Below are 21,404 nucleotides of genomic sequence, written 5' to 3'. Positions count from 1 at the left end.
TGTTGTTTTGAGCAAGTCCGACCCACCTCACTTCCTCCTGGCTGCCAAACTTCACCAGCATGTCGATGTAGACCGACCACAGGTCGGTGCGCTTCGGGTAACTGCTCAACGTGTTCTCAAACAGAGCCTTCGCCCGCTCCGCGTCACCCAGTCGGAAATCCAGCTGTGCCAACTTGACAATGACGTCAACATCTGAAACGGCAGAGGAAGGGATGGTAAGGCGAGGACCAGGTATGGAAACTGGAACAAGGCACACCTGCACGAGGGTGCAGGGGACAGTTACCAGGATGCTGCCTGGACTAGAGAGCACGTCCTTGAGGACAGATTGAGCAAGCTAGGGATTTTCCCTTTTGAACAAGGGAGGATGAGAGACAACTCAATAGAGATGTAAAAGATGATAAGTAGCCCAGATTGAGTGGCCAGCCAGAGGCTTTTTACCAGGGTGGAAATGGTTAATATGAGGAGGCATAATTTTAAGGTGATTGGAGGGAAGTATATATAGGGAAGATGTCAGAGGAGGTTACTCTGGTTTCCTACCACAGTCCAAATACGTACAGGTAAGGGTTAGTGAGTTGTAGGTATGCTATATTGGTACCAGAAGAATGGCAACACTTGTGGACTTCCCCCAGCATGTCCTAGGATGCAAATAACACATCTTGATGTGTAGGAGACAAATAAAAATAAGCTTTAATCTTTAAGATACTCAGCTCACACCAGCCTGGCCAGTGGGAAGGAAGAAAATTACAGGAAGTTTTCATACACAAAGTGGAAAAGCAAGACTCTCACTCTCAAAGTCCAGAAGTTTAGTGGGCTATCCCTGGACGATCAGTTTTGCTGGAAAAGGGAAAGGAGTGATGTTTGAGATGTGATCGGTCAGTGTCTGATCGCCTGAAGCAGCTGGTTCAGGAGATAAATGATGTCTCCTTATTAAGACCTCTGACAAGTGGTGGAAAACAATAACTGAAGCCCATCCCAATGCAGCAGACAAGGAACCACAGAACTTCAACCATGCATTGGCAGCTCCCTGGACAGGACTGTTGGGAGTGCAAGAGGTTCTGCAGATGCTGGAAATCCAGAGCAAATTACACAAAATTCTGGAGGAACTCAGCAGATAAGGAGGAGGAATAAACAGGTGAAGTTTCGGAGAGTCCCAGCCAAAAATGTTCATCTTCATAGATGCCGCCTGACCTGCTGCATTCCTCCAGCAGGATTGTTAGGAGCTTTGGCAAACAGAAACTGATGAAATGCAGCCAAGAATGATTTACACCCTTTTCCCACACCAACTCTAACTTACGCTCTTTCTTTGGTAGACATTTGAGAGCTCTCTGCAGTAGGGTATGGCTGCCCTCGCCGCGCCCCTGCTTCATGAGGAAGGCAGCATAGCTCAGCCAAACGGCGCTCTCCTGACGGAACCGTTTCAGCATGGTGTTGTACAAGGCATCTGCTTGCTTGTAAAACAGAACACACAGCACAACAGATTAGACAATGCTTGAAATTACATCGAAAACATACAGCACAATACAGGCCCTTCAGCCCACAAAGCTGTGCCGAACATGTCCCTACCTTAGAACTACCTAGGCTTTACCCATAGCCCTCTATTCTTCTAAGCTCCACGTAGCCATCCAGGAGTCTCTTAAAAGACCCTATCATTTCCGCCTCCACCACCGCCACCAGCAACCCATTCCACGCACTCACCGCTCTCTGCGTAAAAAACTTACGTGTGACATCTCCTCTGTATCTGCTTCCAAGCATCATAAATCTATACCCTCTCGTGCTAGCCATTTCAGCCCTGGGGAAAAGCCTCTGACTATCCACACGATCAATGTCCCTCATTATCTTATACACCTCTATCAGGTCACCTCTCATCCTCCGTTGCTCCAAGGCAAGAAGACTGAGTTCACTCAATCTATTCTCATAAGGCATGCTCCCCAATCCAGGCAACATCCTTGTAAATCTCCTCTGCACCTTTTCTATGGATTCCACGTCCTTCCTACAGTGAGGTGACCAGAATTGAGCACGGTACTCCAAGCGGGGTCTGACCAGGGTCCTATATAGCTGCAACATTACCTCTCGGCTCTTAAATTCAATCCCACAATTGATGAAGGCCAATGCACCATACGCCTTCTTAACCACGGAGTCAACCTGCGCAGCGGCTTTGAGCATCCTATGGACTCAGACCCCAAGATCCCTCTGATCCACACTGCCAAGAGTCTTACCATTAATTCTATATTCTGCCATCATATTTGACCTACCAAAATGAACCACCTCACACCTATCTGGGTTGAACTCCATCTGCCACTTCTCAGCCCAGTTTTGCATCCTATCAATATCCTGCTATAACCTCTGACAGCCCTCCACACTATCCACAACACCCCCAACGTTTGTGTCATCAGCATATTTACTAACCCATCCCTGCACTTCCTCATCCAGGACATTTATAAAAATCACAAAGGGTAGGGGTCCCAGAACAGATCCCTGAAGCACACCACTGGTCACCGACCTCCACGCAGAATATAACCCGTCTACAACCACTCTTTGCCTTCTGTGGGCAAGCCACTTCTGGATCCACAAAGCAACGTCCCCTTGGATCCCATGCCTCCTTACTTTCTCAATAAGCCTTGCATGGGGTACCTTATCAAATGCCTTGCTAAAATCCATATACACTACATCTATGGCTCTATCTTCATCAATGTGCTTAGTCACATCCTCAAAAAATTCAATCAAGCTCATAAGGCACGACCTGCCTTTGACAAAGCAATGCTGACTATTCCTAATCATATTATGCCTCTCCAAATGTTCTTAATTCCTGCCCCTCAGGATCTTCTCCATCAACTTACCAACCACTGAAGTAAGCCTCATTGGCCTATAATTTCCTGGGATATCCCTATTCCCCTTCTTGAATAAGGGATTAACATCCGCAACCCTCCAACCCGTTGAGCCAAAGCCTTCCTACTCTGTCAACCACTAGTCCAACACACGCTCTGCAAATCCGTCTTCCTTTTAAACTCTTCCTGCTGTTCTCACTGGCTGACCTCCACGCATTATTCAGGGTAACAGTTTCACAGTCTACAAACCCCCAGTCCAAACGGGATGGCACAACAATAAATGTCTTCCTACCTTGTACTTCTCAGACCTGGTGTAGATGTTGGCCAGTTGCTGGAAGACTTTCAGGGGTTCACTGTACTGTACAGCCCGTTCAAACACTTTGGCCAGCGACTCCTCTGTGCCGTAGAGATTCTCCAGGTTGAGCAGAGCCACCCAGATGTTCAACTTCTCTTGCTCCTCCCTGGACAAGCAGAACAACAACTTAATGGCGAAAGGAAATATTTAAGGGGAACATGAGGGGAAGAACCTCTTCACTCAGAGTGGTGAAAGCGTAGAACAAACTGCCAGCAGAAGTAGTGGATGTGGGCTTGATTTCAATATTAAAGAGAATACATGGGTTGGAGGGGTGTGGAGGGATATGGTCCAGGTGCATGTTGGTGGGATAGGCAGAATAATTGTTTGGGACAGAATAGATGGGCTGAAGGGCTTGGGCCTGAGCTGTAGTGCTCTATGACTCTATAACGACAGCTGAGGGTGAGCACGGGAGGGAGGAACTGAACAGACACAGAGGGCAACACCCAAGGAAGGAGGCCAGACAGAGAAAGCGATGTTGTCAGGATTTGAGGGAATGAAACATACGGAGAGGTTGCTCGAATTTGAGTCCCTGAAGCATAGGAGACTGAGAGACGATCTTAACAACGTTCATAAAATCATGAGGGGTGAATGCACGCAGTATTTTCCCATAGAACAGTACAGGCCCTGCAGCCTACAATATTGTGTTAACCCTTTAGTCAACTCTAAGATCAATCCAACTCTTCTCTCCTGTATAACCTTCCAGGGTCTGGGAAATCATGAACTAAGAAGATTTAAGGGTAAGAAGATTTAAGGTAAGAATTAAAAGCGACATCAGGGACAACATTTTCTACCTAGATGCTGGTCCCTTTATGCAATCAACTTCCCACGGTGGTTGGGACAGCTACATATAGGAAAGGTTTAGAAGATACGAGTCAAACATGGGCAAATGGGATATCTGTATCATTTGCCAAAGGGCCTGTTTTCGTGGTGTATGTTTCTAAACTGGAATTGAAACTGGTTAGACAGAAAGGTGGTTTCTAGTCAGACTCTAGATCACAATAATAATACTGTGCATGGGCTGGTTTGTCCATGGTAAGGACAGCACACAATGGTACAGTGATCAGCACAGCCGCTTTACACCACCAGCAGAGGGCTCAACCACTGCTACTATCTGTAAGGAGTTTGTACATTCTCCCCATGACTGTATGGGTCTCCTCTGGGTGCTCCAGTCCCCCCCCCCCCACATTCCAAAGACATACGGTTAGGGTTAGCAAGTCGTGGGTGGGCAATGTTAGCACTGGACGTGTGGCAACACCACATTTCAATGTACATGTGACAAATAGAGCAAATCTTTATTTGACGGCGCAGATAAAGGGAATTTTTGCTTGAAAAAGTATTTTTAAAAGAACAATTGAGCTAGTAATTGAAGAGGAAATCATGAGAGAGATGGAGAAGATTAGATAGATACTGAAAAAAGACGAGGACCGTGGATTTCCTGAGCTCCGACCAAGGGTCTTCAGTCAGAAACGCAAGTTGTTTTTCTTCCCATTGATGCAGTCTGACCTGCTTAGTATTTCCAAAAACTTCTGTTTGTATTACAATCGCAGGGCATGGAATAGATGGCAGAACTCTTCCATTCTGCGAAAGGACAGAGATATGGCCAGGGTTTTGAGGACAAGAGTGTGTGTGGGTTTCAAGACTCCATCTATCCCCCTCCAAAGAAGGGAGGGGCAATCTGAGCTGGGCCCTCCCACCACCTGAGGACCACAGAACCTTGCACAGCCCTTAAACTCTTACCTGAAGGAGATGGTTTTCAGGGCTCGCTCGGCCACAGCACGAGCCTTCTCGATCTCGGTGGCGTGCAGGTGGAACACCATGTACTGCATCCAGACAATGGAGCTGTTGGGGGAGCTGAGGACCAGGCGATCGAAGTCGTCTGCTGTCTGCGGTTGCCGAGTGGGGTCCAGCAGCTGTTGCTCCATCCGGTCCAGCTCCTTCTCAGCCCGCCGCTTCCGTGTCTCCTTCTCCCTCCGGCTCAGTCTGGGCTGCAAGGTCAGAATCCCAGACCCTGAGCAAAGACCAGCTCCCCTCTCACTCCCCATCCCCCAAACCCACACCACAAGGAGATCAGGGACCCACCAACTCTTATCAGTCGAGGACAGGGAAGGAAGGGCATCTTCCTAACCCACTCACAGCCCCCAGTGCCCAGCATTACATCTGCAGAAGTAACTACACACCAATTCAGGAATCTTCACTGGGTTACGGGTCACATATGCTCTCCCACTGCTCACCCTCAAATCATCTATTCCACACTCACCATGGGCCCCCCTGTGTTTCTATGCCTCCTTCCCCATCTCCCTCACGACTCCAATCCCTCACGTTGCCCGAACACCTCAGCCACTATGCACCCCCCCCACCCACTGGAGGTCACACCTCATCTTGGTCGCCCCGCTTACTGTTGCTCGCACTCTGTCCTTTGCTCCCCAGTGCTCGTCACACGCCCATCACCTCGAGCACTTCCTCATTTGCCCTCCTTCTGTTTCTGTCCTCACTGACCCCATCTCCCACTTGCTACACCTCCCCGACAGACCTCCACCCCACGCCTTGATGGCTGGACCGATTCTCCTGGTGAACATAGACAGCACATTGTTGATATCTGGAGATACGACACAGTAACAGGCATTTCTGCCCCGGTAAGCCTGAGCTACACAACTACACACATGTATGACCAATTAACCTACTAGCCCACAGGTACTTGGAATCTGGGAGGAAACCCAGTCACATCATTACCAAGCTTTTTATTCAACGAATTTTGAATTACAAAATTTTAACTCCCATGATTTCATTTCATGTTTCTAATCCATATTCTAAGTTTCTGGATATATCTTCATGAACCCCTAACATAATGCCTCAGGCATTAATATTCCACACCCTCCCACCCCCAATGTTGTCTGGAGGTCTCCAGCCTGGTAACCACCTCCTAAATCTGTCCTGTACCTTCCCAGTGACCCACGTTATTTCCTGTGGTTTAGCAGGCCGCCACAAATTGAGTGCCTTCTCATTCATCACTGGTCACTCTGCAGAGGGCGGTCACCCCTCCCTTCCCCAGAGCCCGCACCCCCCACCGATCAACTTATCGTCAGCACGGGCAGCGAAGACAGCACCGTCCTACCTCAGTGTCCACGCCCTGCTCCTCCTCACTGTCTGAGCTCAGGTCTTCCTCTGCCTTCATCATGGGGGCTACGGTGCTTAAACTCGCACCCCAAGCAAAGCTGCTGGACAGCTGGAGTCTGGGGGCCTTTGGTTTCGGCTGCTCCTGTTAGAGATCAGGGCAGAGGAATGAGAAGATGTTATCTGACAGTCTGGAATAAATACAATGCAATAGCCCACAGAATAAAACTAAAGGAGGTGCCACACGTTCATTCTTCGGCCATAGGTGACCTTCCCAAGGGGCCTCGCCACGGGGCTAAAACTTGCAAGAGAAGCTAAGGCTCCTGATGAATTGTACCCAGTCACAGCTTTGAGTGGCTTCACACATCAAGGAGAATAACTCAGGCAGAGTGATAAACCACGGGTAAAATCGACATATTTCACTGTATGCTTTGATGCGCATGTGAATTTCTGAAAATGTAACCTCCTTAATGTTTAAAAGTGCTCACGAAGCAGATGGGGTCACGTTTGATGCAGAGATTCCCCGAACTAGGCCAAAGTTGTGAGGTGGTACTGAGAGAGTGCTCACAGCGGACAGTACAACTCTCTTTCCTTGTGTCTCCGCAAACACTAAATTCTCAACAACTACATTTCTCTCACATTACAATCAGAAGGATTGAAACGAGTTTCTCTGGAGAATGAAGCAGTGTGGGTATTGAGAGGGTAGGGCAGTATCAGGATTAATGAATTCTGATGATGTTCTGCAGGCTGGTGGCTTCACTGCTGCAACAGCCACTTTCTCCAAATTGCTGATGGCAACGTGGGTGGGACACTGAGAGTTCCCACCGTCTTTTTCAGAAGCCATTGCGGCTGGCAGCTTCTTTTCGGGAAGATGTTCGACTGAGCTGGTTGAAGAGGAATCAATACAACAGAAATGGGCGCAGGACATTGAAGGGCGGTGAAAGTGTTGAATGAGCTACCGGCAGACATAGTGGGATGTGGGTTGGATTTCAACAGTGAAGAGAAGTTTCAATAATTACACGGATGGAAGGGGTACGAAAGGCTAAGGTCTGGGTGCAGGTGGATAGGACGAGGCAGAATAATAGTTTAGCACGGATTAGATGGGCCAAAGGACCCATTTCTGTGCTGTGACCTGGTGATGCTTTAACTGAGAGGAACAGCGTGTTGGACCAGTGTTACAGCCCTGGGAAGTTAATCGTAACCCAGTCCTGTGCAGGGGTTATAAACTATGAGGCTCACCTTAACGTCACCATCACTCTCCCCTTCTTCCTCCCGACAGTAGACACCTAATCCGCTATCACGCTCCTCCAAGCATCGTTTCTTCGCTGTCTTCAACTTTTTGGAGAGCGGCTGAAAGGAGAGCGAGCACAAGTGGAACCAGTGTTAAGCTAAAGCACGGTGATCACACCATACACTCATGCAGACAGGACTAGCCAATAAAGTGGTTCACAAGGTAGATGGGCACTGGGCTTTGTCAGTGAAGTACCGGATGGTACAGAATATCGATAGGCCAGAATGTTTAAAGTCCTAGTCACCACTCTACAGGATGCAATAGCACCAGTTGTACACGGGGCAAGATTCACAAGAACATTGCCAGCTGGGGAATTGTAGCTCTGAGAAGCTGACTAGGCGGTTATTGTTGGGACCAAATAAAAAGGGTGATTTACCCGACATGTATCAAGTGACAATAGGTTGAGATGGGTGAAGTAAACAAAGCAAATGCTGGAAATAATCACCAGGTCAGGCAGTCTCTTATGACACAAGAGACCATTCAGCCCACACAGCTAATGCTGGCCTTCAGAGCACTCCCATCCAACTCACTGTCTCTTTTATTCTCTGTAACCTAGTCTCCCTTGCATGATCATCATCTCTCCCAGGTCTCCTGACAAGAGCCTACATAATGGGTAGTGTAATCCATTGGCTGGCACGTCTTTGGGATGCGAGGGGAACCCACCAGTCACAGGGGGAATGTGTAAGCTCCATACAGACGGTGCCGGAGGTCAGGATTCAGCCCGGTTCAGTGGAGCTGTGAGACAGCAACACCAGTCCACCCAAGTCATTTAATGAGGAGAGACACTAAACTAATACAAACACAAAACACTGCAGGAACTGAGTGGGTTAGGCTGTACCTCTGGAGGGAAATGGTTACAGGATGTTTGGGGTCAAGTTTCCAAACAGTAGCCTGGATATAGGGTGCAAGTTAAATCAAGAGTTAAAATTGGCATGTCGCAAAGGTAATACTATGGTTGTTATGGGGGATTTTAACATGCAGGTAGACTGGGAAAATCAGGTAGGTACTGGACCCCAAGAAAGGGACTTTGTGGAGAGTCTCAGAGATGGATTCTTAGAGCAGTTTGTATTACAGCCTACCAGGGAGAAGGCAATTCTGGATTTAGTGTTGTGTAATGAGCCAGATTTGATGAGGGAACTCGAGGTAAAGGAGCAATTAGGAGGTAGTGACCATTATAGGATAAGTTTTAATCTACAATTTGAGAGGGAGATGGGAAGATCGGAAGTGTTAGTATTACAGTTGAACAAAGGGGTCTATGGACCCATGAGGGAGGAGCTGGCCAAAGTTGACTGGAAAGATGCCCTAGAAGGGATGACAGTGGAACAACAATGGCAGATATTTCTGGGAATAATACAGAAAGTGCAGGATCAGTTCATTCCAAAGAGGAAGAAAGATTCTAAGGGGAGTAAGGGGTGACCGTGGTTGACAAGGGAAGTCAAGGACAGTATAAAAATAACAGCGAGGAAGTGTAACATAGCAAGGATGAGCGGGAAGCCAGAGGATTGGGAGACTTTTAAGGAGCAACAGAAGATAACTAAAAGGGCAATACGGGGGGAAAAGATGAGTTACAAAGGTAAGCTAGCCCAGAATATAAAGGAGGATAGTAAAAGCTTCTTTAGGTATGTGAAGAGGAAAAAATTAGTTAAGACCAAAGTTGGGCCCTTGAAGACAGAAACGGGTGAAATTATGATGGGGAACAAGGAAGTGGCAGATGAGCTGAACAGGTACTTTGGATCTGTCTTCACTAGGGAAGACACAAACAATCTCCCAGATGTAATAGTGGCCAGAGGACCTAGGGTAACAGAGGAACTGAAGGAAATTTGCATTAGACAGAAAATGGTTTTGGGTAAACTGATGGGACTGAAGGCTGATAAATCCCCAGGGTCTGATGGTCTGCATCCCAGGGTACTTTTAAGGAGGTGGCTCTAGAAATTGTGGACGCATTGGTAATCATTTCCCAATGTTCTATAGATTCAGGATCAGTTCCTGCGGATCGGAGGGTAGCTAATGTTATCCCACTTTTTAAGAAAGGAGGGAGAGAGAAAACAGGGAATTATAGACCAGTTAGTCCGACATCAGTGCTGGGGAAGATGCTGGAGTCAATTATAAAAGATGAAATAGCGGCATATTTGAAAAGCAGTAGCAGGATAGGACCGAGTCAGCATGGATTTATGAAGGGGAAATCATGCTTGACTAATCTTCTGGGAAGTTTTTTGAGGATGTAACTATGAAAATGGACATGGGAAAGCCAGTGGACTTTCAGAAAGCCTTTGATAAGGTCCCACACAGGAGGTTAGTGGGCAAAATTAGAGCACATGGTATTAGGGATAGGGTACTGACCTGGACAGAGAATTGGTTGGCAGACAGGAAACAAAGAGTAGGGATTAACAGGTCCTTTTCAGAATGGCAGGCAGTGACTAGTGGGGTACCGCACGGCTCGGTGCTGGGACCACAGCTATTTATAAAATACATTAATGATTTAGATGAAGGGATTAAAAGTAACATTAGCAAATTTGCAGATGACACAAAGCTGGGTGACAGTGTGAAATGTGAGGAGGGTGTTATGAGAATGCAGGGTGACTTGGATAGGTTGGGTGAGTGGGCAGATGCAGTTTAATGTGGATAAATGTGAGGTTATCCACTTTGGTGGCAAGAACAGGAAGGCAGATTACTATCTGAATGGTGTCAAGTTAGGAACAGGGGAAGCACAACGAGATCTGGGTGTCCTTGTTCATCAGTCACGGAAAGCAAGCATGCAAGTACAGCAGGCAGTGAAGAAAGCTAATGGCATGTTGGCCTTCATAACAAGGGGAGTTCAGTATAGGAGCAAAGAGGTCCTTCTGCAGTTGTACAAGGCCCTGGTGAGACCCCACCTGGAGTATTGTGTGAAGTTTTGGTCTCCAAATTTGAGGAAGGACATTCTTGCCATGGAGGGAGTGCAGCGTAGGTTCACTGGGTTAATTCCAGGGATGGTGGGAATGTCAAGATCTCAAGATTGGAGCGACTGGGCTTGTATACACTGGAATTTAGAAGGATGAGAGGGGATCTGACTGAAACATACAAGATTATTAAGAGATTGGACAGCCTGGAGGCAGGAAACATGTTCCAGATGTTGGGGGAGCCCAGAACCAGAAACCACGGTTTAAAAATAAGGGGTAGAAAATTTAGAAAGGAGCTGAGGAAAAATTTTTACAACAGAGGGTTGTGGTTCTGTGGAATGCTCTGCCTCAGAAGGCAGTGAAGGTCAATTCTCTGGATTCTTTCAAGAAAGAGTTAGGTAGAGCCCTTAAAGATAGTGGAGTCAAGGGATATGGGGAAAAGGCAGGAACAGGGTACTGATTGTGGATGATCAGCCATGATCACAGTGAATGGCGGTGCTGGCTCGAAGGGCTGAATGGCCTACTCCAGCACCTGTTGTCTATTGACTGAAGTGGTGTGTTTAAACTATCAGTAATGCAAGAGATTGGCAGATTCTGGAAATCTTCAACGAGACACAGAAAACACTGGAGGAACTCAGTGGGCCAGTACATGGAGGGAAATGGACAGTCGACATTTCAGGTCAACACCCTTCACCAGACTGGAAACAAATAGAGTGTGTAAATACTTCAGCAGAGTCCAGCACCTGATCCCTCTCCGAATCTCTCCGCTTGCGTTTCCCGATCTCAGCCACCTCCACCTCAGCTTCATTCATCTCCTTGCATAACAAGCCGAGTGAGGCCGGTAGCAGGTCTGGCTTCTTCGTGTCTCGAGGGAGAAGTGAAAGTCCCACATAACCTGCCTGGTCCGTGGTGCTATGGAGAGAACCAAAAGAAATCCATCAAACAAGTGAATGTACATGCACCAGGAGACCCCTTAAACATTGCAGGCCTGTGCGTTAGGTTGCACCACTGTAGCCTTTCCAGGCTCAAATGCCCATGTGGCTCCTCATGGGCGTCAAGTAATGATCCCAGAAATGACGAACTTCAACTAACTGATCTCCTTATAAAGGAAGGTTACAGGGAGACATTGAGAATCAAACCATCGAGGAGAAATGGTCTCCACTGGCAGGTCATGGGCTAACCTGATAAGGAAGGTAATAACAGAATGCAGAAACTGGAGATTTTTCAATTGCAGCATTTGCAATGCATCCCTGCATCTGTGGGGCCCAATTCACGAGGAAGAATTAAAGGAAATTGAGGTACTGGTGGGGGAGAATAATTACTAAGCCATCCAGAAGTGGGATGACCTGGGTAACTCTTACAAAAGAACCAGTACAGGTACAGAGTTTCAAACTGCCTCAGCCGGTGCTTTTAAGACCTCAGCATCCTTTCCCCATGCTGCACACGTTTCACCTCTCTACGTTTCATCTGTGTAGCTCAATCCCTTCACTGTAGCCACCCACAGGGTAAACATCAGCCATCCATACGATTGCTGAGCCCAAACCAGAACCGCACCCCACCCCCAAACACACGCCAGTGGTGTCTTCACCATGGCAACGGCATAGCCACCTCTCAGTACTTCAGCAGTACGGGGGAGTGCCGAGCTTGGGATCTCACCGATCCATACAAATCTCCACTGTCAGATTGTGGGCTAACCTAGTGAATCTACAACGTCAGGTTAACCCATGATCTCAAAGCATGAAATCCCTCCTAAAAGGGACAGGTTCAGTATCACTTTTCTAGACCAATGAATGGTAACGTAGCCAGCTCAGCTCACACACTCCCAAGTATCTCTTACCTCAGTACTTTGACCGTCACCAATTTCCCCTTTGGGATATGTTCCTGATAGAGTCGGCTATCGTTGACCAAGTAGTCAGTGACATGCTGATACTGAACAAGACCCGACAAGGAGGTTGAAAGGCTGAAATATAAAGGTAACAAGCTGAAGGAGGTGCACTGCTTGTCGTACTATAAAGCATATTCCTATATTCTGATTACATCACGTCTTTCACACTCGATACCTTAAACTACAGGCTGCCACCACGCACTGGCAACGGACTTCTTCGAGAATAAGTGCGAAGTGGGAAATAAATTTCAAGTATGCACACACGAACTTACAGCAGACCTCAGAAACGTATTCCTCTGCAGCACAGATAATCAGTTGGGCCAGAGGGACCCAGGGCACAGATTTTCAGATCAAAAGTCGAATCAGCAGGCAGACAGTAGAAGCAAAGAGTTAGTGCTTCGGGTCGAGGATCTTTGGTCAGACCTGGGGACTCAGGAAACAAGTCACAGAGAGGGTGGGGAAGGGACACACAAGACCAAAGGGATGCCTCTGCCGGAGTGCCAGGACTGACAATGGGAGAAGCTGCTGATGAAGCCATTTCATTGACAGCTCAGTGAGGACAGGCAGGGAGAAAGAACACAAGGCGGAGGATGTAAAGGCTGGGATGTGCACAGTTAGGCCACACCAGTGAGGAAGAAAATCAGAGTGAGAATTACAGGTGGACGATCTGCAGCTGAACTAAAGGCATCGCAGATTCAGAGTCATAGAAATAGGACCCTTGGCCAATCTAGTCCATGCCAAACCGTTATTCTGCCCAGTCCCATTGACAGCGCCTGGACCATAACTCTCCATACCACTCTCATCCATGCACTTATCCGGGTTCCTCCTTAATTTTGCAGCCGCAGTTCAGTCACACACTCTGCGAGCTAAGCATGGGGTTTGCTGCTAGAACCCATACCGGGGTTTGATCAGACCGCGCATCTTATTGTCACTTTCTCCAGTGTAACACATCATTCTACATTTCGTTATTGTTTTAACACTTGCACTGCTGAAGTGATTTGATCTGTAGGGACGGGTGTGCAAGACATGTTTTTATGTACTGTACCTTGGTATATATCATGAAAATAAAAGTGTTACAGATTTACTTTGCTGAAACAGCTGGATGTCAATATAATTCTACAAATCTCCCTTCCTTCACACTCAGCCTGCTGTTTTGTAGAACATTTCTCAAGCCTGTCCTTTCTCTCTGCGTGGTTCTAAGCTCTCAGAACCAACACTATCTCTGTGGATCATCTGTTTGTCCACTCGAGACCCTCTGCAACCTTTTCCCAAAATGGAGCTCAGGCAGACCAAAATGGAACTTGTATTGCATACTGTTTCTACAGATCAATTCATTATAATATAACAGTGGTTAAACAGTAAACGAGTGCAGAATCACAATCAAGAGAAAATCTGCAGATGCTGGAAATCCAAACAACATACACAAAATGCTGGAGGAACTCAGCAGGCCAGGCAGCATCTGTGGAAAAGAGTAAACAGTCGATGTTTCGGGTTGAAACCCTTCATCAGGACTGAAGAGAAAAGATGAGGTCAGAGTGAGAATGTGGGGGGAGAGGAGGAAGAAATACGAGGTTGTAGGTGCTAGGTGAAAGTGGGAAGGGGTTGGGGTGAAGTGAAAGTGCTGGGAAGTCAATTGGGGAAGGAGATAAACGGCTGGAGAAGGGGGAATCTGATGGAGAGGACAGAAGGCCATGGAGGAAATGGAAGGGTGAGGAGCACCAGAGGGAGGTGATGGGCAGGTAAGGAGATGAGGTGAGAGAGGGAAATGGGAATGGGGGATAGTGGGGTGGGGGAGTGAGCGTTTCGAGAAATTCATGAAATCAATGCTCACGTCACCAGGTTGGAGGTTACCCAGACGGAATACAAGGTGCTGCTCCTCCAATCTGAGTGTGGCCTCATCGTGGCAGTAGAGGCAGCCGTGGACAGACGTGTTGGAATGGGAATGGGAAGTGGAATTAAAATGGGTGACCACTGGGAGATCCCACTTTTCCTGACAGCAGGAGCTCATGAAAGTGTTCTCACCCGTGTTCAGAAGGCCACAATGGGAGCACTGAATGGTAGTGAGGGAGGAAGTGTAGGGACAGGTGTAGCACTTGTTCTGCTTGCAAGGATAAGTACCAGGAGGGAGATCAGTGGGATGGGATGAATAGACAAGTGAGTTGCATGGGGAGTGATCCCAGCAGAAAGTAGAGTGGGGGGGGGAAGGGGGGAGGAAAGATGTGCAGATGTGCTTGGTGGTGGGATCCCGTTGAAGATGGCAGAAGTTAAAGAGAATTATGCATTAGACACTGATGGGGTGGCAGGTGAGGACAAGAAGAACCCTGTGCCTGGTGGGGTGGCAGGAGGATAGCGTGCGCGAAATGGGAAAGATGCGAGTGAGGGCAGTGTTGATGGCGGAGGAAGGGAAGCCCCTTTCTTTGAAGGAGGACGACATCTGGAATGAAAAGCCTCACTCCGATAGCAGGTGCTGCAGATGCTGAGGAACTGAGAGAAGGAGATGACCTTTTTACAAGTAACAGGGTGGGAATAGTCCAGACAGCGGTGAGAATCTGTGGGTAAAGAGTGCAGAATAATGTGTTACAGTTACAGAGAATGTGTAGGGCAGGGAGACAATAAGATGCAAGAACATAACGAGGTCGATTGTTAGGTCAAGGCTCCATGTTATTGTACCAGAAAACCATTGAATCGTCTTATAATCATTTAAGAGTCTGGTGGTTAGGGCTTTTAGGCTTTTGTACCATCTGCCTGATGGGAGAAGGGTGAAGGGAGAATGTCTGGGACAGGGGGTCTTTATGCTGGCTGCTCATTGAGGCAGAAGTGTGGACAAAGTCTATAGAGGGGAAGCTGGCTTCCACGGTGTGCTGAGTTGTGTCCACAAATCTCTGCAGTTTACTTATGGTCATGGTTAGAGCACGTACTATACCAAGCCATTATGCACCCAGACAGGATGCTGTCTATGGTGCATCGATAGAAATTGATGAGGGTCAAAGGGGACACGCCAATTTCCTGAGCCTCCCAAGGAAGCAGAGCTGCTGCTAAGCTTTCTTGGCTGTGGCGTCAACAAACTGTAGTTGGACCAGGACAGGCGAATGGTAATGTCCACTCCTAGGAACTTAAGGCACTCAAACCTCTACTTCAGCACCACTGATGTAGACGGGAGCATGTGTACCACCCCCCTCCCTGAAGTCAATGACCAGCTCGTTTGTTTTGCTGACATTCAGGGGAAAGCTGTTGTTATGATACTATGTCACTAAGCTCTCTACTCTGACTCATCGCAATCTGTGATACGGCCCACTGCAGTGGCATCATCAGCAAACTTACCTGACAAAAACGCCAAGCTCTCCGATGTCTTTGACGTAACCCCTCAGAATTGCCCCCTTCCGAAGGTCCTTGACTGACATGATCTCTGCATCGCACACCGAAGGCTTCTTTTCAGGGTGAACCCTAGAGGGATCAGACTCACATCAGCATGGAAGACAAATACTCACAAAACAGGAGCAAGGAGATAACTTAAATAGAATCTCATTGAAACACAGGAACAAAGGAACATCACACGCACTGCCTCATAACAAGGAGCACACCATGTCCATTTAGAAATAACCATAAACTCTCATACTTATGCATTGAGGTTCTTGTACAACCAGCAAAAAAAAAATCCTAATATTAAGCAATTTCTAAAAATACTTTCAAATGCAAATTAGTTGTCAATAAACATTTTTTGTTTTATTTTGCTTCTAATTAGCAGCACCATCCTCTGGCACTTCATGTGATGGACAGTACCATCAGTCACTTCATTTATTTTTGATCTCTTTTACATTGATACTGTTAGCCTTAAATATGGAACTGCGAAGTACAGCGTTATTTATAAGGGCAAGGTAATAACATAAGGCAAAGGTGACTTTGCAACGTCCTTTAAATAAATTACTGAACTATGATAAGAAGCAAAGATAGCACGCACAGCCAGTCTTTTACCCCGGGCAGAAATGCGGGGGCACAATTTCAAGGTGATTGGAGGAAAGTATAGAGGGGATGTTAGAGGTAGATTTTTTTTCTTACACAGAGAAGGTGCAAAAAACATTTACAAAGTGAAACAAGAACTGAGAACGCAAGAGGACTTTTATTTTAGAAGCAGACAAGACCTTGTAGTTCTTTAAAATTACTGGAGGAATTTTCAGGATAGAGCACGGCTTCAAATTGTACAGAAGACGTGGAGAGTCTGCAGAGGGATATAGATAGGTTAAGTGAGTGGGCCAAGGTCTGGCAGATGGAATAAAACGTTGGTAAATGTGAGATCATCCACTTTGGAAGGAATAGAAGAGCAGATTATTACTTAAATGGTGAATGATTGCTGCATGCTGTTGTGCAGATGGACTTGGAGTGCTTGTGCATAAATCACAAAAAGTTGGCTTGCAGGTACAATAGGTTATTAAGGCGGCAAATGGAATGTTGGCCTTCATTGCTGGAGGGATTGAATTCAAGAGCAGGGAGGTCATGCTGCAACTATACAGGGTACTGGTGAGGCCGTACCTGGAGTACTGTGTGCAGTTCTGGTCTCCATACTTGAGGAAGGATATATTGGTTTTGGAGGCAGTGTAGAGGAGGTTCACCAGGTTGATTCCAGGGATGAAGGGGTTAAGAGGAGAGACTGTCACCTGGGACTATACACTCTGGAGTTCAGAAGAATGAGAGGGGATCTGATAAGATAGAAGTAGGAAAGTTGTTTCCATTGGTAGGTGAGACTAGAACTAGGGGATATTGTCTCAAGATTCAGGGGAGAAGGTTTAAGACGGAGATGAGGAGAAACTGTTTTTCCCAGAGAATGGTGAATCTGTGGAATTCTCTGCCCAGGGAAGCAGTTGAGGCTTCCTCACTAAATATATTTAAGAAACAGTTACTTAGGTTTTTACATAGTAAAGGAATTAAGGGTTATGGGGAAAAGGCAGGCAGGTGGAGCTGAGTTTACGGACAGATCAGCCATGATCTTATTGAATGGTGGGGCAGGCTCGATGGGCCGGATGGCCTACTCCTGCTCCTATTTCTTATGTTCAAATGTGCAAGGAGATAAGATTTAATATGGAATTTGGGAGGTTTCTTCATTCAGTGACGTGGTTGGGTAAGCAGGTTGGATAATTTAAAAGGGCGGAAGCTGTATATGAGAGAAAAGGACCAGAGAGGTAAAGTGTTCGGAAGAAATGAAAAGAGAAAGATGTGCAACATGTCAGCTGCCAGGGGAGAGAGAGGGAGAATGGCTTTTATATGTTGTATCTTTTACTGAATTCAATCTATCTGTGGAAACTGTGCCCAGGTCTGTGAAAATTCTACATATTGGTGGGATTTGAAGTGTGTGAAATAAGAACGACTTTGTGAAATAATCCTGGAGTCATCACAATTGATCTCGGTTGCTCAGCAGTAAAGCAGTGACTGAAGATGCTGCAAGGCATCAGTGTGTGGCTGGAGGGAGAATAGCCCATCTGGTTTTGGACAGAGACAGTCAACACGGAATTACAGTGGCCATGCAAGGCCGGGAGGGTAACTTCAACAAGTGCAGTTATAGTTCAAGTTCAATTACCATTCAACTATACACAAATACAGGGTTCTTCCAGGGCCAAGGTGAAAAACACATTACCAACAGCACATGGCACATATGTGCAAAGAAGCACTTATGTTTATGATTTGAGAAAGAAAAAGACAAAAAAAAGCCCAAATCTCTGAGTGGTATGACCGCAAGTTGTCCTGGTCTCGCTTGCTCTTCCACTGAGCAAACACCGGTGAGTGGCACCGAAGGGACAGACTAGCCCTTAACCCAGTACGGATTCCAATGCACCCACAGAGCCCCGCTTTCTCCTACACCGCCATGGCGTCTCCTCTCCTGGGTGACTGCAACACACAACCCCGTGACAAGGGTGTAGTTCTTGCCACAGCTGAGGCAATGCAGCTCACTGCCCGCCCCCCCCCACTGTTAATCTCACCAATGAACCAATGAACCGGACTTGCAGTATTGTACGTTGCCAATGTGCAACATGGTCTTGATATCACAATAAAAATGTCCAAGACAATTACTTGCACTGCGCGCCACCCAATGGTACACAAGTCCAGATGACAACGCAACGGTATTCAATAAGTCCAGCTCCATCGCTATTGAGCAACTTACTGATGGGATAGTCCATCAGCATTTGAGGTTTGTAAAAAGGGGTACAAGACAAACAGATACACTGAGTGTGCTGCCCTCCTCAGAAGGAAGAGAAGCACCTTCAATGTGGTAAAGCAGCTTAAAACAACTCAGGGGAGTAAAATCAAGCATGTTTGACATCAGGTACGCGATCAACTGTTGCTCAAAGATGGTGGTTTGAGGACCCACTCTAAAGGAAGCATCAGATGCAGTAACTCAAGTAAGGAACGCTGATGCATCGGGGAAAGGTAGGGGTATGGATAAGTGGCCTGGGGACTGTGAGAGAGAGAAGGGAGGGAGGGATACTCACCTGGATTTCCTTAGAGAAACTCCTAGCTGATTCTTATCTTTGGAAATAACACAACACCTGGAGAAATATAGGAGAGAGATTCAATGTTACTCAAGTATTGGAGAAATTCAGCTGATAATTACTTGGGGACCAAGAAGTGGATGCACAAAACCTCCTCCTCTCCTTGGTTCAACAGCCCCTTCTCACCTCTAAAAGTCAATATATACCCCTTTCACTCTCACAAAAGCACGAGGACAGCCTTGTGGCTGTCCTGCCGTTCAATGGGATTGTGACTCTTCTTTCACTCAGCGTCGCTTTTGTGCACTAACCTCATACCCCAATTCACTCGTCTGGTTTCTGTAGTTACCTATGTTGTATCACTCTGCATACACTTGTTACCGTTATTTCACCACATTGAATGATCACCTTCAAGGTATATATACTTACTGAATTCAGTCATTACTAACACCAGAAACACTACTACCAACAACTTGGAAAAGTCAAGTCAACATAATGCAGGGAGATCCAGTAACTAAAAATATCTTGTTAGCAAGGATGTAATGCTGAGGTTTTATAAGGCATTGGTCAGACTGCACAAGCAGATTTGAGCTCTTTATCTAAGGAAGAATGTGCTGGCACAGGAGAAGGTCCAGAGGAGGTTTCTGAGAAGGATCCTAGGAATGAAAAGGTTAACATATGAAGAGTATTTGATGCCTCTGGGACTGTACTCACTGGAATTTAGAAAAATGAAATCTACCAAACACTGAAAGTATTGGATAGAGTGGATGTGGAGAGGCTGTAACCTATAGTGAGAGATTCAAGGTCCAGAGGGCACAGCCTCAGAATACAAGGAGATCCCTTTGGAACAGAGATGAGGAGGAGTTTCTTTAGCCAGAGAGTGGTGAGTCTGTGCAATTCATTGCCATAGATGGCTGTGGATGCCAAGTTACTGAGTATACTTAAAGCAAAAGTCGATATGTTCTTGACTAGCAAGGCATTGAAGGTTACAGGGTGAAGGAAAGTGAAAGGGGTTGAGAGGGATAATGAGTTAGCCATGTTGGAATAGTCACGCAGGATGGCTTAAATGGCCTAATTCTGCTCCTATGTCTTATTTGTCTTGAAAACTCTCAGTGACTGAACTTCCCAAAGCACTTGGGTAGAGAATTTCTCACATTTACTGCCTTCTGGATCTCACCTCAGACCTGAACAGATGACCCTTGACTTTGTGACCTCTGGTCTGAGAGTCTCAGCCAGGAGAGTCTTCACTCCTTCGTCTACCTTACAGTAATTGTTCTGCCCACCACTGTGTAGTGACCACAGGCTGTACTGTGCTCCCTTGCCCATACTGCTCCACCACCACCTAAAAAACCTACCATCTCCACCAACAAGGGAAGCCAACAGCAGGTCCCCCCTGCTCACATGTGCCCCCGGCTTGGAAATACAAACTCGTCCTGTTGCTCTTCCAGGCACCCTTTACCAACTATCCCTAGAGCTTTCTTTGGGGATACCCCTCCTCCTTCCTCTGCCCCCATACATAGTGAGCTTTAGCAACCAGTTAGCACGCATGGTGCTGCCGTACTGGAAGCCCAGGTGGGTGGGTGGGTGGGGAAGGGGCTGGGTTTGCTGCTGTTGGTGTGCGTGTGTTGTTCCGCTGAACACTGTACGCATGTTATGGTGGTGCTGAGTGTGTGGCAACACTCGCAGGCTGCCCCCAGCGCATCATTATGTTGGATTGGGTGTTAACGCAGGCAATGCGTTTCACTGTAGGTTTCGATGAACATATGATTGATAAATAAATGAATCTGAAAAGAGCGCAACACTGACCCCTGCTGGCAGAGACAGAATTGCAGCACCAGTTGGATAGGAACACTGGTGCCCTGCTGAGCTCCTGGCCACTCCAGCTGTCTCACAGCTGGTTCCTTGATGCAGATGTGCAGCACCCACATCCCCAGCACTGCGCTGCATGGTTTGCAACATTGCACCCTCCAGTCCAGTGACTTTTGCACCGCAGCACTCCCTTGACAGAGAGACTCCAGTCATCCAATAATACAGCACAGTACAGGCCCCTCGGCCCATGATGTAGTGCCAAAATTTTAACCTATTCTGAGAGCAATCCCATCCTTCCCTTCCACATGGCCCTCAAGTCTTCTAACATCCACGTACCTATGTATCCCGAATGTATCCGTCTCTACCACCACCCCTGGCACTGCATTCCATGAATTTACCACTCTTTGTTTGAAAAACCTGACATCCCCTCCTTCACTTTTCTCCAATCACCTTAAAATTATTCCCCTTCATACAGCCATTTCCATCCTTGGAAAAAGCCTGTGTGTGTCCATCCTATTTATGCCTCTTATCATCCATATACCCCGATCAAGTCACTTTTCATCCTCCTTCTCTTCAAAAGGAAAATCCCCACTTGCTCAATCTACCCTCATAAAACATGCTCTCTGGTCCATGTAACATCCTAGTAAGTCTCCTCTGCACCTTCCAAAGCTTCCACGTTTTTCCCACAATGAGGTGACCAGAATGGAACACAACATTGCAAAGTGGTCCAACACAGCGTCTCCAGACTGGGAGCGTGAATCTGTCAGGGAAGA

At 47.0% G+C, this 21,404-nt stretch overlaps 1 protein-coding gene across 3 annotated transcripts in view; it reads right to left on the bottom strand.

Annotated features, from left to right (window-relative positions):
• The window catches only part of pdcd11 (programmed cell death 11), a 71,840-nt gene that overhangs the window by 2,240 nt on the left and 48,196 nt on the right, over positions 1-21,404 (bottom strand). For all 3 annotated transcript variants that reach the window (XM_063071427.1, XM_063071430.1, XM_063071429.1), the window contains exons 27-36: positions 18,826-18,882; positions 15,668-15,790; positions 12,299-12,421; positions 11,205-11,373; positions 7,531-7,641; positions 6,293-6,436; positions 4,918-5,165; positions 3,118-3,286; positions 1,295-1,448; positions 27-192 (exon numbers count right to left, since the gene is read on the bottom strand). In XM_063071427.1, coding sequence (XP_062927497.1) covers positions 27-192; positions 1,295-1,448; positions 3,118-3,286; positions 4,918-5,165; positions 6,293-6,436; positions 7,531-7,641; positions 11,205-11,373; positions 12,299-12,421; positions 15,668-15,790; positions 18,826-18,882 — 1,464 coding nt within the window. The remainder of the gene's footprint in view (positions 1-26; positions 193-1,294; positions 1,449-3,117; positions 3,287-4,917; positions 5,166-6,292; positions 6,437-7,530; positions 7,642-11,204; positions 11,374-12,298; positions 12,422-15,667; positions 15,791-18,825; positions 18,883-21,404) is intronic.

Source organism: Mobula hypostoma, chromosome 19 (assembly GCF_963921235.1).
Source record: "Mobula hypostoma chromosome 19, sMobHyp1.1, whole genome shotgun sequence".
In the NCBI taxonomy this organism is placed as follows: Eukaryota; Metazoa; Chordata; class Chondrichthyes; order Myliobatiformes; family Myliobatidae; genus Mobula; species Mobula hypostoma.
Note: the sequence above shows the minus strand (reverse complement) of the source record. Positions and strands in the feature narration are given on the sequence as shown.